The following is an 18,514-nucleotide window of genomic DNA, read 5'->3' on the forward strand; positions in this document are numbered from 1 at the left end:
GTAGGGAATGTTCTGGAGAGTTGTTAAGAGCGCCATTCTATACATGTCTATCCAAAAGCTTATTTTCATGTGAGCAAGTACAAAATTGTCCCCTGGGCCATAGCAGTGCTCTGTGTCGCACCTTAAAAGAGATGTATTTAATCCTGGTTTCTGAAAACAGGCTGTGCAAACCATTTCTGCATTGTCTAGCTACTTGTAATAGTGGGAAGAACCAAGCAGAAATGAGCAAGCTGCCTGGATTTGGCTTTCCATGACTCACTACAATCCTGATTTATCAAACCTCGGCTGCATCCGCACTGCAGACACAATGCAGTTTTAGACCACTTTAATTGCTGTGAAATTCTGTAGTTTTGTGAGAGATTTAGGCCTCTCTGTCCAAGAGTTCTGGTGCCAACAAGAACTAGAAACCCAGAATCCCACCACACTGAGCCATGGCAGTTCAAGTGGTGTCAAACTGCATTGTGTCTGCAAGTGCAGATGCAGCGACAGGAGTAGGTTTGCTCAGAAAGGAAAAAGAGGTCTTAATAGTTCAGGCCTATGAGAGTGAGATACAGCTGCAGCTATTGAATACAACAAGTTTAAACAAAGCCAGCTCTAGAGTCTTACTGAGAACCATGCACTCTCCTTCCCACTGGAGTGAAGACAGAAGCCTGTTTAGACATGTGAACCATGGATATGGGGGAAGGCAGTGTTTCCTATACAGTATCTCTGTCTACTGTTTAAAATGTGTTAGACATCCACATGATATAAACTGCACATTTCAACACAGTTCAGAGATTTGGATATTTGGAATCTGCTTTATACAGACGACTGAGACATCAACCCAAAGCCTGGCAACACATGCTACCTTTCTGCTGGGGATGCCAAGAAGTTGAACCCGGGGTCTTCTGGGCCCAAAGCAAACTACCTTTGAGCTGTCCCTGTCTCTCTCCAAACTCCTTGACCAACTTACACATACAAAAGCCAATTCTTATGTTGTTTCTGCCATTCCTTAAAATACCTTGTTTTAAACCATCAGAACAATCCAGTTTGAAGTAATAATTCTGCACCCACAGTGGCCCTCCACCAAACCCAATGCTATGGGCATCCTGGGTTGGTTGGACATCTCACCAACACAGACAGCACTTGTTTGGTAAAGGGAAGGCTTGCCAGTCACAATGATGCCAAAGTCCCAATTTGAGAAATGTCTTCATTAGGGGAACAACAGGTCACCCCCCCCAAAAAAAAAAAAAACTTCTCCAGAACTCTTCATCAGTCAAGATGGCAAAACAAAATAAAGAGGGAGGGAGAAAAGAGTTGCTGATATTCAGGCCAATGGAGTCTGGATCTAGTTACAACTTTGAGGTGGAACGTAGGAAAAGACTGGAAACATGTGGCTTGCCCTGGTCTGGATAAAAGCCTATGGGCATAGTCTCAGCACTTCCAGTTAAAATAGGAGTCTTTATTAAATACCTCCTCTTCAAAATGAGACAGCGAACAGGAGAAACTGCAAAGAAAATGCACTGAGGAGAGGAAGGAGGTAATGGGTTTTTGTAAATTCCTCATCCTCCTCTTGGCTTTAGAGAGGGAAATCCTTTCTTAATATTGCACTCCTCTAAGGGAGGCCATGCGAAGTAAAAACGAACGTCATGTGCAGATGTTGCTGGACTTCAATTCCCATCAGCCTTAGTCAATAATGATGGAAGAAGTGATCCAACATCATCTGTAGAGTCACACATTCCCAGTCCTTGGGTTATGTGAAATCTTCATCCTTTCCCCCAAAGAAGCACTTTCCACCCAGGAAAACCATAATTAGACATTTGGGTATGTCTTCAATCCCCCTTATTGATTTCCACAGCGTTACGTGTATTTCTTCCCTTCCCAATAATCCAAGCTTGCATTTCCAGCTGAAATACCTTGTAACAAGGTGCATGGTAAAGAAAAAGGCCCCCAGAGAGGAAGTGGAGAAGAAGAATGCAACATAAAAGGAGATCCACCTATATATTAGGGTTCCAAATACAGAGCCTAAATATTTCCCCTACATTTGGCACAAGATTCGATGAAGGAAGTCTTTCATTATTTGACTAAATAAGATCCCACCCAATCTCAAAAGACGTCAGGGCAGGGGACAAAATGGTGGCCAACTTGAACTCTTGCAAAGTAAAAAACAGTGTTTACACTTCGTTCAGGCTCAAAACATTGGGCTGCTGGGCTATGAGACTGCGACTACTACTGTCCTCTCACATCTCAGCAAGGGAGATGCTTAAAAACACATTGCCAGGTTGTGAGGTCGAAGGCTTTCATGGCTGGCATCCATAGATTTCAGAGAAGATGCCAGTCACAGATGCTAGCGAAACGTCAGAAATAAACTCTTCTAGAACACGGCCAGGTAGCCCAAAAAACCCACAAAAAACTACACTGCCATATTGTTCCCAGCATCCCCAAAGTGTATGTTAGCACACTACTACTAAAAAACTGACCAGGTTGCATATCCCTGTATCACAACAAGTTTCTTGCAGGCCACATTAAGGCTTTTTGGCCAAGAATCTGGTCAGGACCAAGATCTGAGGAACACAAAATGTCAGGCAGATCTATCTGTGCAAAACATTATGATCCTTTAGGCAGCCATGTTTAAAGGTGAGTGACCAGCCCAACCTTATAACGCCATCTGAGGAACGTTCCTACATAAACCCCATATTTCCAAATGTATGCCCTAATTTTTATTGGCCTCAGCAGCAGCAGCAGCGTGGCATACGGACACATCCTGGCACCCCGCGGTTTGCAAAATGCCTTTAAATTCTCCATCTGGCGTCAATCCACTTGCATGGCTGTACATTTTTTAACCACTACACGAAGGCAAACATTGCATCAGCTGTACTCCTTCAAGTATTAAATGGTCTGGAGGCATTTTCTGAAACATTAAATGGGGGGAGAACAGAATGTTAATAGAATGAGTGGGCATTACAGTGTTTATACACTTTACTTAATATGTCTGAAGACCTGTATCCTGCCTTTGCACTGTGAGAGAGAGCTAAACCTGGCTAATCATGTTTTTAAAAATGCAGCACAAAACAGCAAGACAACTGTAACACCGGCTTAAAGTCAACAACTTTTCCCCGCTACTAAAACCCAGCCACTGGGACTCAACAGATAGACAGCTTCTGAACAGGGAGATTCATTTAACTACTATAGCTGGAATATGTTGCTTTCTCCTTCCTGAACCTGACTGGCCCTTCTTAAAGTCATGCAAACTGGCAGCTGCCATTATATCTAGTTTGCTGTAACACATTCCATGTTAACTGGATGCTGTATTTTTTAAAAAATCCTGTCTTTTTGTCTATCAAAGCGGCTTCACTTCAGGCAAAAAAACATGGCGGCTTCACCTGAACCAAAAAAGCGGCTTCACCTGAGGCAAAAAAACATGGCGGTAGCATCTGGGGCAAAAAAGCTTCTTTACCTGAGGCAAAAAAGCATGGCAGCTTCGTCTGGGGCAAAAAAAAAGCAGCTTCACCAGAGGCAAAAAAACATGGCAGCTTCATCTGAGGCAAAAAAAAATGGCGGCAGCATCTGAGGCAAAAAAGCGGCTTCACCTGAGGCAAAAAAACATGGCAGCTTCACCTGAGGCAAAAAAAAAAAAACATGGCAGCTTCACCTGAGGCAAAAAAGCGGCTTCACCTGAGACAAAAAAAATGGCAGCTTCACCTGAGGCAAAAAAGTGGCTTCACCTGAGACAAAAAAACATGGCAGCTTCACCTGAGGCAAAAAAGCGGCTTCACCTGAGGCAAAAAACATGGCAGCTTCATCTGAGGCAAAAAAACATGGCGGCTTCACCTGAGGCAAAAAAAAAAAAAAATGGCAGCTTTGTCTGGGGCAAAAAAAGCAGCTTCACCAGAGGCAAAAAAACCCATGGCGGCTTCACCTGAGGCAAAAAAAATGGTGGTGGCGTGAGGCAAAAAAGCGGCTTCACCTGAGGCAAAAAGTGGCTTCACTTGAGGCAAAAAAAAACATGGCAGTTTCACCAGAAGCAACAAAGCAGCTTCACCAGAGGCAAAAAAAACATGGCGGCTTCACCTGAAGCAAAAAAAGTGGCTTCTCCCGAGGCAAAAAACATGGCAGATTCACCTGAGGCAAAACCATTTTGTCCCATTCTTCGCTGACAAAAAGTCTTCCCTATTTCAACATTTGTAGACTTATTTCCATTAAACTTCTCCCACCACCTGTTACTTCTGTGAGAGGAACAAAGTTTCCCCTGATATAAAAAGATCCTGCAATAGAACAAAGATGCCTTCGTCAACAAAGACACCTAGTTGTGACAAGTTTCATGTGGTAAACAACAAAATAAAGAGGGAAAGTTTTTAATTTCAAAAAACAAGCAAACACAAAATAGGTCTCCTGAAATAGCAGAAAGCAAATTCTTATATGTTAATGCCTCAAAACTGCACTAAGATATAAGAAATTTTAGTCTAAAATGCCCAGTGTGTTTAAGTTTATATCATATTCCAAAAACTCGTTACAAAAATATTCTCCTTGACACTATTTTGAAAAGCTGGGTTCTTCTGTTCTTCTTTTTCCACCAACTTTTCTTTCTTTCTTTTTTCTTTTCTTTCTTTCTGGTTTTGTCCCACATTTTCCTCACACAAATGGTAACCTTCACCTCACAGGTCAGCCTTACCAGCTCTCCATCACAAAAGGGCTATCTCCATTTTGGGCAAGAAGCAAAAAGCCCAAAGATCATACACCAAGAACAGAAATAGAGGAGACTTTTTGACATAAAATAACAAAAGATGCAGCTATTCTGAAGCTGGCAAAACTATGAGGCGGTTTTCCTAACAAACTTGCCTTTCTGCCTGTGGGCATTTTAAAAACAACATCCCAGTCTTCCTCTCCTTTCTTCATTAAGAGTTTCATTTGCTGAGAGATTAGCCTAATTTATAGCCACTGTTACCTTGAGGAAAATGGATCCTTCTAAAACTGCATAAACGGACATGAATGTAGTTATTAGGCTAAGAAGAAGAAAGAAATTATAAAATGTCATTATTATTGGTGGTGGAAAGGTTGTTCCTTCAATTTCAAAGTCAGGTCTTAAAAATCTGGCATTTTGAATTATTGGTGATTTGAAGGCTGATGTAGAAATTAATACATACATTTAAATAAAGAAATGAAAAAGTGTTGTCGAATAAAGTGTGATGTTAAAATCAGCTTTCAAAAAAGCAGCCATGTTAATCTCTTGCAACATAGAAAGAAAGAAGAGAAGGTGAGAGGAAAAAAGGAATAGGGCAGCATCTTTAAGACTAACTGGGGTTTTTATTTTAGCATGTGCTTTCGGAGATATAAACCTACTTCTTCAGATACAGTACAGAGTGATATTAAAGCTGCAGGTTAAAGCATATTTATACAGTTGCGGGAGTGGGACAGAATGTAATAGGACCCAGAAAGATGGAAATTTGATCAAAGAGTTCATCCACGCCGCAGAAATAATCCGGTTTATGCCATGGCTCAATGCTATGGAATTCTGGGAATGGTAGTAAAGCTCTGGTGCCACACAACAAACTACCATTCCCAGAATTCCATAGCACTGAGCCATGGCAGTTAAAGTGGTGTCAAACTGGATTATTTCTGCAGTGTGGATACAGCCCAAATCTACACAGCAGTCTAGCACTTTTCACGTCTGCCAGGAACAGGCCTTTTGCAAAGGCAATGGCTCTTTATTGCCTATTCAAGACCGACCCATCCCTAAATAATTTGAGTAACATTAGGAACAATATAGTATCTCAGAGAAAATCCTTCTATCTCCTAGATACTATGAGGAACACAGCAAAATTCAGAGGGAACAGACAGTCCTGTGTTGGGTGGCGGATGGTGAAAATAAACTAATCCAATACTTTTAATATGTCAACTTTGTGAACCTGGGCTCCACTCCTATAGCATTGCAGAGGAAGCAAATGGAGGCAGGGCTATTTCAGTGTGTTATCCCAGCGACTTGTGCTCAAGGGTATGAAGTCTAAAAGGGGGAACGTGGAAAACTTTCTCCTCTTCTGGAAAGTCAAATTCACCTGTATGGTTTCTTAGGCCTGCCTTCTTTGACCAAGGAAGAAAGCAGTCTCAGAGACCGGTAGGCACAAGCAATAAATCAACAAGGTGTCGGAGCAGCATGCCTCCCGCCAACACATCCTGAGCAGTCACTCCTGTCTTCCTCTGAGGGATCTTTAAGAGATGAGACTACATTCCAGCAAGATTCATGAGCCACTGCAGCTAAGCCTCCAAACTGCAAGCGGAAAAGAAACTTAATGCATTCTCAACTCAGACACACAACCCTCAAGAAACATAAGGGAAGATGACCCAGGAAAGCTGGGCAGAGTTTGGAAGACAACCCATGGAAAAGAAAAGCTCTGGGAGTGTTCCTAAAAGCACACCAAAAGCTTTCAAAAGCCTTTTCCCGTCTTAAAAGCCTGGCACATTAATAAAGTTTGGGTCTCAAAGTGCTGCATTTACTGTACATGCTCAACTATAAGTCACCCTCATGTATAAGTCAAGCGCAAGTTTTAGGGCCAGAATTATGGATTTTGATATGACCCGTGGATAAGTCGAGAGCAAAACCTATACAGGCACATAAGAAGGAATCTAAGGGATGAAGCAATGGAAAATAATGCCAAAGAATTTACAAAATCCCAGTAGACATAACTGATTGGGAGTCACACTGAGGCTGGATGCTTGAGAGAAGATAGGAAAGTCAGTGCTTCCAGGAAAGATTATGTCCTTGTCTTTCACCAGGACATGGTTCCTTTTTTAAAATAACAGTTGAAGTACAGATCTTACACTGACCTGGTTTTTTGGGGTCCATTTTTGACTAACATTTCTAGACTTATACCTGAGTATATATAGTAATCTGGGCGCCAGGAAGATCCACCATTGTATGGATCTGTTTTGACTCTTTAATTTAGAAAGCATTTTGCACCGATATGGGCAACTAAAGACACTGTCAAACCAATGGCCAGCTTCTTATTAACAACCTTCTCTTCTATTTACAACCTTGTACTTACATTTATGAATGTAAACATCCATTTATAGCAATCCAAAATAGCTTTTTTTAATGCAATGTTTAACAAATGGGGGGGGGGGAATAACATGGGGGAAGGCTGTCTTCCCCTCTAAACTAGAAAGAGTGCTTTGGAAGTGTTTTGGAGTAAAGCTAACCTTCACATCATCCACATTAATAACTACAAAAACATTAGAAATTATGACATTTAGGAAAAATGCTTGGGTAAAAACCATACAGAGATCCTTCCAAAATGCAGGGCTTTGCACCAATAAAACATTTACAAATTAGTTAAGAAGGCTGCCTATGTTTTAAACACAATTTATGCCTGCCATTAAAACCTTTGTTTTCTTATGCTGTAAAATGTGAATTAGCTCCTTTATTCAGATAAGCTCACTGCCCCAGTGAGAATTTAAAAAATGAAACGTCCCTTCAGTTTTATGGCACCTGGAAGAAGGGGAAAGAGAGAAAGAATGCTTCTTGCATTGTAAAAATAGGCTGGCACTCGGGACATTCGGCTGGCCAAGGGAAGAAGAGCGAGTGGCTAGTTTTCTTTCCTGGGAGCAATTAATGGGAAACAGTTGACCCAAATCTCCGTTTCGAGGTAACCAGTCATGTTCCACAACAATTCTTTTAGCCTTTCTGCTTTCATAGAAAATGTTAGAGTTAAGTCCACCTCTTGCAAAGATGCCAAACTCCCTCACCTTGTAGAGGTAAAATACTTTTACAAATCACTCCTGTTCACCTTTGTGCTTCTTGTTTCTTTTTAGTAGCCAACCTGTAGTCTCAGATGAAGAAATTCTAATAAGAAGAAGTAGTTTGAACAGCAATTTCCCTCTTCGGTTTTGTGGTATCCATGTGCCAAGTTCCAGTTTTGTATGGCAGATGCCACAGTCCTGTGCAGATTTAGTACGCCAGTCCCTCTAAACGCAAGTGTGCTCAACGTCTAGGTGGCACACATCTCCGGTGTTTTCTCTGCTATTTTGAAAAACTTATCTTCAGAGAATTTGAAAGATGTTGTACCCTTATCTATTCCTCTCCAAAAAGAAAAAACTACACCAAAAAAGCCAAACAGGTCAGTTTGTGAGTGGCATTTCACCTCAAAAGAGAACTTTTAATCCTTCACATACTATAACTTTGTTCAAATGGAAGTCAGGAATGCTGCAGAATGGTATATTCATATGCTTCATGCTCATATAGTATCTACTTACAATAAGCCATTTGGTGTATACAGATGACCCAGTGCCTCCCACTATTTATCCTATTTCCAGTGGTGTTTAATTTGTAAAATGGAATTAATATATTTGTTAAGGCAGAACATTATTAATGCCCAGTGGCAGGGGAATTGCCTTAACAAAGACCTGAAAGCAAAGCTTTTTTACCAAAAGAAAAGGAGGGAAAAAATCTCATTCTGCAATTTCATGCCATTTAAGACACTACCTGCCCTTCCCTGCGAACTTCGCTGTTAATCCCATGCTGGAACCTGATTTAATTTTCCAGCTGACAGGGTGGGAATCTGCTGCGTGTTATGGCTGCTCTTTTCTTGACCATTTCAATGTCACTTGAATACCAAAACCGCAGCAAATGAAAAGAAGTCCTGCTTCCTTTGACTTACTCATTATTCACACGGCCACCGATTCAGAAATGATATTTGTAGAACTGCCATACAAGAAAAGGCAGACTGCCTCCAAGACATCTTTGGAAGTTAAGGCAGGTAACTACTGCTTATCTTTTAAGTACAAACTACAGTCCTCCGGCCCCTGCCAAGGTCTATCAGGACAACAAAGTCATAGGGAATACTAAAATCTAAACATTTTTAGGAAAATAAACCTCTTGGGAATTACAGAAGTAGTACCAATTGGCTGTTCCTAGCTGGATTTTTATAACGTGCATATATATATATATATATATATATATATTAATCTTACTGTCACCCATCCTGAGCCTTCAGGATATAGCTGGCTAAAAAGGACACACTCTCAGCATACGACAGAATGTCATTTTCCGAGACATTCTGATTTCTTCCAGCTCTTTCAAAAACACAGACCCCAGCAGGGACCCTGTCGCCTATACAGCCCTACACAAAATTCCAAGGCGCGTTCCAATTCTAGTACTTACTGAAACAAAATGAAACTCTCGCTTTCCCTCCAACCGCTTGCTACAGCTGCGGGCTGCGAGCCAGTTCTACGGAACTACAGCTCAAGGCCCAGTATCAAAATAACGGGCTAATGAGGAGAGGGAAAGCCTGCTACACGGCAAGCCTAAGTAAAAATAAACGCTTAAAAGAGCTGAATTCCACGAGCAATTGCTCAATTTTCTTGCATTCCGTTAAGGCATCGCATGCAACAGAACTTCCAAGAATTAGCACTACGAGAACACACTTTATAACCCACCCTTCCAAGCATATTTTAAAGTAGCATCCTCTCGTGAATGGCAAGGCTAACACTCATTCATTGCACATAGACTTAACTGGTGCAAACACAAGCCCCTGAATCAGCAGGACGCAGGACTAGGAAAAGAACAACCCACCTTCGACCGAGCGGCCAAGCCTCCATTCACAGGAAAGGTTCCTACTCCACAGGAACAACGAATCCTGCCCTTCAGACACAACCAACTAGCTATGCGTAAAGAAGAGACACTGACCTATTGTCTTCACTTGCTGGAGCTGCTCTGAAAGTAGTGCAGTCGCCAATTAAGAAAACCCACAAGTACTAAATGCATCAGCTGTTGTAGAATAATCTATTGTCGTTCAAGCAAAGCTGAGAGGGTGGATTTACTTTTGCAATTCTCTCCCCCCCCCCCACCCTCCTCCTCACCCGTCAATGTTTCAAAAACACAAGCCAGGTGCCAAATGTATGCATAACTTGGAATATATATACACACACACACACACACACACACACACACACACACCCAGCACTATAATTAACCTATAAACAGACTCAAGAGGGTATAACTCACACCCAACACAAGCAGGTTCCATAGAAAGATGTTGCTGTTCATTCTCTTTCGAAATCTGTACTTGCTCCCCAGAGTTCAGGGGGTATACATTACCATCCTCCAGCCCGGCAAATGTTACGTCGCCCTAAAAACAACATCAGCATTTAACATGTTTCACTCTAATGAGAATGATGAGAATGATGAAAGCAATAGAGCCAGTAATGAAAGGGGAAATGTGGTACCAAAAAGAATAGGTTAAAAGGTTTGCAGATGCTTTGGTTGGGAATTTATTTATTTATCGCAAGATGTCTCATCTAAGAAACTGGGCACAGAAACTATGATAGACACCCAAGACCATCTCTGATGATCTCCAAACATGAACCATGTGAAGGCATTAATCCATGGTCATCCCTTAGCCCCAAAACTTCCTTATCACTTCTATTTGACTAAGATCTTCAGATACCCCCACGCCCAGTGGCTAAGATGTTGTCTTGTCCCCCAAACTTTTGTGTTAAAGATAGATGTAAAGAATTAATTGGATTCCCCTGCCCTTCTCTTACCCACTTTCAGCCACTGCTTTACTCCTTCATCGTCTAATGGTCCAACAGCCCCTGGCCGATTCCCATTTCTGACGTATCAGAGGGTTAATGACTAGGCCTAGGCTCATAATTAATATCATTACTGGGTGCAGTCCCACAGAGCCTGGGGACGCAGCATCCAGGGACCAAAGGAGACGTCTCCTTCCATGTGCACCTCCATCATAGCGTCTCCTTTGACTCCTAGCAAAAAGCGTTTCAACATTGGCTGTTCTCCAGGTGCATGCTGGGACATGTTTTGGATCCAAACACCCCTCCGCCCCCCAGTCAGGCTGGAAAGTTTTGACTCTCCTAATTCTTTTATTTCTCTTTTTACTCCTCTCTAATATGTGGAAATCTACTGAAATTGAACGCAATTGTGTTGGCCTTTTGGACTGACTTTCTCTTGTATTCATGGTAGATGTGATCGTTGTTCCCAAGTATTTCATCGGTACAACAGATCTTGGGACCCAAACAGGACTAAGTCCATTTGAGTGAGCACTATTATTAATTCTTCCACAGAAAGGTCACAAGCACAATTAATTAAATGCAAACTTGCTCCCTTTTAAAAGATGCTATAAAAGTTGGAGAAAGCTTAGAGAAACTGAAAGAAAGTCAGAGAAAAGCCTATCTTGCATGTTTTATCCACCGGCTGTGGTTGTTTCCCACAAACATTCACACATTTGTATCACCTAGAGTAGCCCAAGACTCAGGGAAAACTTAGCAGAAGCCTCACAAAATGAAAGAAACTCCAGCATATGATCATAAGTGAGCACCTGAAATGAGACAGCAGACATATTCAAAGCACAGCAGATAGAAAATTCAACCTAGATTGAAATCCCTAAAAATCTACAACATGCAACAGAACACATACAGTAATGTAACAAACCTGGATTGTTTTAAACCAATTGTGTTCCCAGCACAACACACCCTCAAGTGTTAGGAATCAAAAAGGGGAAAGAGATACCAGCATAACTGCCAGAAAGTTACAAGCTTGGCCAAAGCTGGAATGTTAATTGTTTTAAAAGCTCCAAATGTTCCCTTTACATTAAATCCTTGATCCCAGAATACCTTTTAAAATGTCACTCCAAATAAATCTAGCATTTACAGCATAACTTTTGCTCTGAATTGGTATAAAATCACAAAGCAAACGAAGTGTTGCACAATACTCTTAAATTGCCAAACAAACCAACACAGGGATGGTCCAAGTGAATAGCTACGGAAAACCAGGATAAATAAGGAGTTAGTTCTTTGCAATGATGTCCTAGATCACTCTGCAATCATTGGCTCAATGTGTGTGAGAATAACAACCTTGGGTCCCTTGGTCTTGGAGCAAGACATAATAAAGAAGTAACAGAGTGATCCCGGATTACTGTCTGGTGTTTTCAGGGCAGCTTTTGTCAGCAATCTCTGTGGATCTGGTGACTAGTAGAAAACTATAATGAAAAGCTTGGTGACGGCTCTAGCAAGACACTCAGAATTTGCTAACAATGGAGAGCTTTCCCTGTTTGCCATATGGCTGCTAGGAGATGCTGGATGGAAATCTACCACAAATGGCTGGCTGTTGCTTGAGTCATGTCTTTTATGGGCAAGATTTCTTCTTAAAACGATGGTTGCTCTTTTGACGTTGTCATGACTGAAATGAGGAAGATCTCCTCCTTGAAGTAGCTGCTTCTTGCAGGAATGTTCACCGGTGTTATGGATGTGCTCGATGCTTAGAGCCGTAGATATTTAGCATGGATGGACAGAATGGATACATAATATAAACTCTTCTAAGCATTCCTTTCCCTATCCATACCAGGAAGATGCTATCCATGTATTACCATCATGAGATACATATGTCATGGGTGATTGAATCCACAGATATGGAGAGCCAACTGTAAATTCCAAAAAGCAAACCTTGATTTTGCTATACCATTGTATATAATGAGACTTAAGCATTCACGGATTTCGAAAGAACTGATCCAGAAGAACTGGAAATGGTACCCCTCAAAATGAATGCATTTCCAGAGAAAGAAAGGGATCTTTTGAAAATATTTGTACCCTCCTAGAACACCAACAACCATACGGTTAAGGACGACGGTTCGTGGATTTGTAGGAGCACCCTGGAGGGGAAAAAACTTTGCCAAAGGCTCTCAGGAAGCTAAGTAGTAGACACAGGATAAGAAAGGAGTCTCTTTTCATGGATCAGCAACTGGTGAAAAGATACGGAAACAAAGGGGAAGAATAAATGCCCAATTTTCTCAATGGAGAGAAGAAAGCAGCAGGGTGCCCCAAAGATCCGCACTGGGCCCTGCGCGTTCTTTTACAAACTCATTAATGATCTTGGAAAGGGGGTGAATTGGCAGAAACACAACAATGTTTTTCAACCACAAAGCATGGAAAGATATTCCCAAACCCAGCAGCTGGATATGCGCATGTGTGCAAGAGTGAGAAAGAGAAAGCAAGCGAGAGAGAAAGAATTGACCAAAGGAGAGGGGTAAGGATCTACTGAGATCCAACATATCAGTTTCTTTTCCCAGGTGAAGTCTCAAAGTTGCTGCAACATTATGTGAACACATACTCATCCATCCAATCCTACAAACCATGACTTTGACACCAGTCCAGAGTCTTGTTGCACCTCGGTTCTCCTGGGTACATGAATGGCCCATGCTTTTGGTCAATGAAAGGTCATACACGTAACTCCTGTCTGCTGTCTTCTAAACAAGTGCATCCTATTACAATTCCCCCTTGTATGCTTTCTCATTTGCACTCTTTCACACAGACACGCTGCACACCTGCCTTCCAGAATCAAGGAGAAGGCCTCAAAACACATGTAATTCCATATCAAATGCAAACAGGGGAAAGTCTAAAGACTTTTAGATTCATCCAGGAAGAACAGCATGCATCCTACCAGCCAGCTATTTCCTCACTTTGTAGAGCTCCTTCTCCAAAGGTAATCTGGGCAAGAAGTTGCAAAGATTCTTTCAGCTCCACAGGAGCCACTGAACACCTGCGTAGATGCATGCTCCTCGTTTCGCAATCAATATTTAATGACATTGATCAAATCCCAAAAAATGTCATTCACCTCTAAGAAATAAGAATGTGAAAGGGGGAGAAAAGATGGAGGAAGAGAAAAACAAATAGGGTGCACAAGCGCACAGGAAGACAACGATGAAGAAGGCAGATCTGTTCATAACGGTCTTTTGTAATTGAATCCGACAACTTTGCTCAGGGCACATTTATAACTGCTACTCCTGCGCAGCCAACATAACCATCCGACACATGCTGGACGTATTTGCCATCTTGTACATAACCAATAGAACTGACAGATTTTGAGAAGGAGAGAAATCAGGAAGCAGCTTGAAGAGGGCAATTTAAAAAAGGAACACCAGCCAAGAAAGAGCATGAATAGAATGCAGATTAGGGGAGATGCTTCTCAGATCCAAGTTCCACCTTTTCACGTTAAAAAAACAGAATGGAAACACAACATACCCACCCGTTAAAAGTTCCATCTGCCACAACATATCAAAAAGCAAATACCTGCCTAAATAAAAGGTCTTTGGCATGGTGGCAGAAGGACAGCAGAGAAGAGGCCAATTGGACCTCTTGTGGAAGGGAAGGAGGTCTACAACTTGGGAACCATCGCTGACCAAGCTCTCTCCCATATTCTCACCAAATGCATCTGTGATGGCAGTGGGACCAAGAGAAATAATAATAATAATAATAATAATAATAATAATAAAGTTATTTATACCCCACCTCTCCAATGAGATCAAAAGAAAGCCCTCTCTTGTCGATCTTAAAGACCAGGCAGTCTCATATAGAGAGAGTATGGATCCAAGCTGTGTAGGGCTTCAAAAGTCATAACCAGCACTTTGAATTCTGCTCAGAAATGGATCGGCAGCAATGGTTACATGCCAGTACTGAAGACACAATGTTGTGAGTTCGATCCCAGACAGGGCTCCAAGGTTGACTCAGCCTTCCATCCTTTCATAGGTTGGTAAAATGAGTACCCAACTTGTTGGGGACAATTGGCTTATAGAAATGTACATGCTATTGCTATGGTCTTCAGCAAGGGGTTTATATGCCCCTTATAACCTGCCCCAGTTAGCATCTAAAACAGGAGTGGGAATCATGCAATGTTTCTGATATTGCCAGAGTGCAACTCCTGAAAAGCTTAGGCAATGACAAAGAATCCTGGGAGCTGCAGTCCAAGAACAATCTGAATGCTGTAAGATTCTCACCTGATTTTGAATATAGAACCCAGGATTTCAAGTTCACCACCCGAAACGCTCATAGTAGACTCCAGCTGAAGAGGGCAGACAGCTACATGCCAAATTTTATGCAATGAATCATTACCTTGAAATCTGCAGCATGGTGGCTATAATGGGAAAACTGCATGCACAGATAGAAAGCAGGAGTGGGAGGATTATGACAAACTGGGATATGTTCACTTCTTCTAGCACTCACTTCTCTATCCCAACCTTCCTACTGATGGCCCAGATTTGCTCTGAACACCCGCTGGAGCTCTCAAACGAGAGAAGCCTGGGCCCTACAACCCAGTCCACAAAGAATTAACTGGATTAATTAGCAAGGGATTTGAGGCGCAGTTTGGAGCTAGGAAACCAAAACATTAAATTGTTTAAATACTTTGGCATGAGATCAAGGTTTCCAGGCAGCCCCGACATTGCATTCGCTTCTTTCTTACTCAATGTTTTAACACATTTAACCTGACAGAGGTACTTTATCGTGAGATATGAATGGCACTGTCAAAATACCAAAATGCAAGAAGCAGCAGCAAATTTTTTAAAAATGCCACAAGCTGTTAGCAATTTTGCCAATATGCACAGAGCCCAGGCAACATTAATTAAAAACCAATAGCTCAGCGTATAATAGCTCTCATCTAATTCATCTCAAATAACTTCCATGGGGGAGGAAACAAACAGAGAGGACAACGCAAAATATCTTGGCTATTATGCCAAGAAGACTGACCGAAACAAAAGCTTCAGAAATAGCACATAAGGAGGACAGAAAAGAGAATGTGTCACTTCGCAAATGTTCAAAAAAGGAACCCAGGCACATGAATGCAAAGAATGTTTCTTCTATGCACCAATATTAACCTGGAGTTGGGTGGAAATAGCCAGAGCAGGAGCACTTGGCAAATGATCTCCAAGAAGTACATTCCTTGGTTGGCTTTCTTATTACTAATTGCATGCCTAGAAAGCCAGGAAACAACAAATCCAGAGCGTGCTCTCCGATCCAGCCCCAGCCTGCTTTCAAGTAGACCTCGCTATTATTTTAGTCTACGCATCTGGCTTTGTAAAATGGTACACAATATATACACACACAGAGAGACTATATAATAAGGCATTCACAATACAGAATAAAATGGGCTCAAAAAGAAAGGGCAGAGGGTGAATTACCAGCCTAAAGAATGAGAAAATGAGCACAAATAAGGAGGGGACAGAAATGCCTAAAGCAGACCCAAGTACAGAGAAGTAGGCTACCAACCAGTTGTTGTGGTTATGTGCCTTCAAGTCGACTCTGATTTATGGTGACCTTCTCCTACGCTTTTCTTGGCAAGATTAATTCAAAGGTGGCTTGCCATTGCCTTCATCCCAAGGCCCAAGGTCACCCAGCCATGTCCTGTCACCATTTTGAGAGGGACCAAAGAAGAAAAGAGATGTATCGGGGGGGGGGGGGACTACAGGATTCTGGGGTGTTTGTGTGGATGGTATGGGGGTATTTTGCATGTTGAGTAGCATGGTGTGCTAGTCAAAGTGGTGGCATCTGAACCAGTACCGGTTCCTGGTACATGTCCAGAAAAGAAAGAGAAGGTTGCTATCAATGGGCACAAATATGGTGCCTGTCCCTGGCTCAATGGACAAAGTTAGCACTCCCTGGCGTCAGATAGCCTGAGAAGCACCGATGTGAAGAGCCCTTGGTGGCCAAAACTAAGCCACACAACATACAACAGCCCCTCCTTTTAAGCATGCAAAGCACATCTAGATGATAACAAAATAATCCACTGACAGCATGAAAAGCAACCAACGCACAATAATTCAGCAGAACTAAAAGAAAAGAAAACCAGTTAAAGAAGCAGAGGACAACAATATGTAGATGATTTTGTCACTATAAACTGATAAAGAAGGAGGGGAGATATAATTTGTAAACAGTTTTAGCGGATATCATTCCTGTAGCTGCATCTACAAAAACCTAATACTCACAAAATATTACAATTATGTTAAAATTAGGACAAAACAGAACAGAAATAAATAAATGGTGTGTGTGTGTGTGTGTGTGTGTGTGTATTCATATTTCACGGAATGTCATCTAGGCATTTTTGTGGCCTGTCAGTATTTATAATACTACTGAGGCAAAGGCAACTTTCCAATAAAGCAACAAACGTGAAGAGAGGTGTCCTTTAAGCTTCCCTTTCAGCCATCTACCATCATGGCATGATTTGCTCTGGACATCATTAAAATGTAAAGTTAATGAGGATTCAACGGCAAACAGAAGAAATGTAACCTATTTTCAGGCAGGGAGTTCTAACGCTACAATCAGAGGGAGAGCCTCTTTGATGTCTCTTTGTCTCTTCTCATTAATTTCCTTTCGGGTTTTTTTTAAAAAACAAAGGCTGTTTAAACTAAAAAAATGCCCAGAAGTTTAAACCTGGTAATTACAGCGAAGCTGCAATGAGGTCATTAGGTTTTTTAAAAGTTTGAAATAAACAAGACCAAGATACAACTGCTTTTAAAAGATGTCAACTCCCCCTTTTGACATATCTCTGGGAAGCCTGCTCTGCCTTCCTTCTAGCTCTTCCCTCGAGGTGTCACACATTTCTGGTCCAATTAACAAATTAAATCCAACCCCAATTGCAATGAGGTCCAGAATTTTGATTATGACAGATCCACAAGAACATCAACATGCCCCCTACTCAATAAGGCCCAACGCTGGCAGCTGAAGAGCCCACTGGCGTTTTTACACAGCTGGGATGTAACCCTCCACCAATTTAGGAATAATCAACATTAATACCAAAATATTCACATATTGCTTTCATACTCTGCTATGACAGTCTTGAAGGATTACAAAAGCAGCTGAAATATATCAAGGAACATGGCACCATAAAGAGGACCATGCTGGATCAGATCACAGTCCTATCTTGCCCAGCGTTCAGTTGATGTTGGCCTGAACCTTACCCTTAGTCCCCACCAGAGTAGATCCACAGAATCAATGGGACTTACTTATGTGTGGACACATTTTGTGTGGACTTACCAGTAAACTGTCAGTTCAGTGGGTCTGGTCTAGTTGATTCAGTGCCTGTGGTCTAGTTGACTCTTCTTGATGAAGCATGGCTTTATATCTGACTTATGGCAACACTAAAATCTAACCTGCACTGCAGCAATATGAAGTTTGACACCACTTTCATTGCCGTGTCTTAATGCTATGGAATCCAAGAACTGTAATTTTATTAGACATTTAGCCTTCTCTGTCAGAGCGCTCTGGTACCACAGCAAACTACAAATCCCAGACTTCCACAGCACAACAGCCAAAGCAGTGTCAAACCGCATTATTTCTGCAATGCAGACTAGACCTAAAATGATTGTTGCGTGGGATTTTTCTTGGCAAGATTTGTCATTGCCGCCCTCTGGAGCTGAAGAAGCATGACTTGCCCAAGGTCACCCAGTGGGCTTTCACGGCCAAACAAGGATTAACCGGCACGCTAGGCCAACACTCACCCACAGCAACCCCTGGCTCCTCTAGGTAAGATTGGCTAGTAAGTCATGCCACTAGTCCAAATAGGAAACTTTCCTCAATGTGGCGCATGCCTTCATCATTGCTCAATTTGCCATGTTTATTCCTGTGAAAAACCATGCACATGACTCTTGCGCTCACTCATACCACCTTCCAAGCCGCTTTTCTCAGTTCTATTTGCTGAGCGTTCGCATCGCAAGACTTTACAAAACAGGATGGAAACCTAAACTATCAATTGCACCATGTC

At 41.8% G+C, this 18,514-nt stretch overlaps 1 protein-coding gene across 5 annotated transcripts in view; it reads right to left on the bottom strand.

The window, feature by feature from the left end:
- DENND1A (DENN domain containing 1A) overlaps positions 1 to 18,514 on the bottom strand; it is a 176,318-nt gene that overhangs the window by 139,663 nt on the left and 18,141 nt on the right. Inside the window, exon 1 of one of the 5 annotated variants that reach the window (XM_089534723.1) lies at positions 9,979 to 10,059. The exons of the other annotated variants lie outside the window; for them this stretch is intronic. Within the exon in view, the coding sequence (XP_089390849.1) occupies positions 9,979 to 10,018 (40 nt within the window). The 5' untranslated portion in view covers positions 10,019 to 10,059. Of the gene's footprint in view, positions 1 to 9,978; positions 10,060 to 18,514 lie in introns of those variants that run through there. 5 annotated transcript variants of the gene reach the window in all.

The sequence above is a fragment of the Sceloporus occidentalis genome, unplaced genomic scaffold (assembly GCF_023333645.1).
Source record: "Sceloporus occidentalis isolate IW3139 unplaced genomic scaffold, rSceOcc1.0.p SCAF_8, whole genome shotgun sequence".
Lineage (NCBI taxonomy): Eukaryota > Metazoa > Chordata > Lepidosauria > Squamata > Phrynosomatidae > Sceloporus > Sceloporus occidentalis.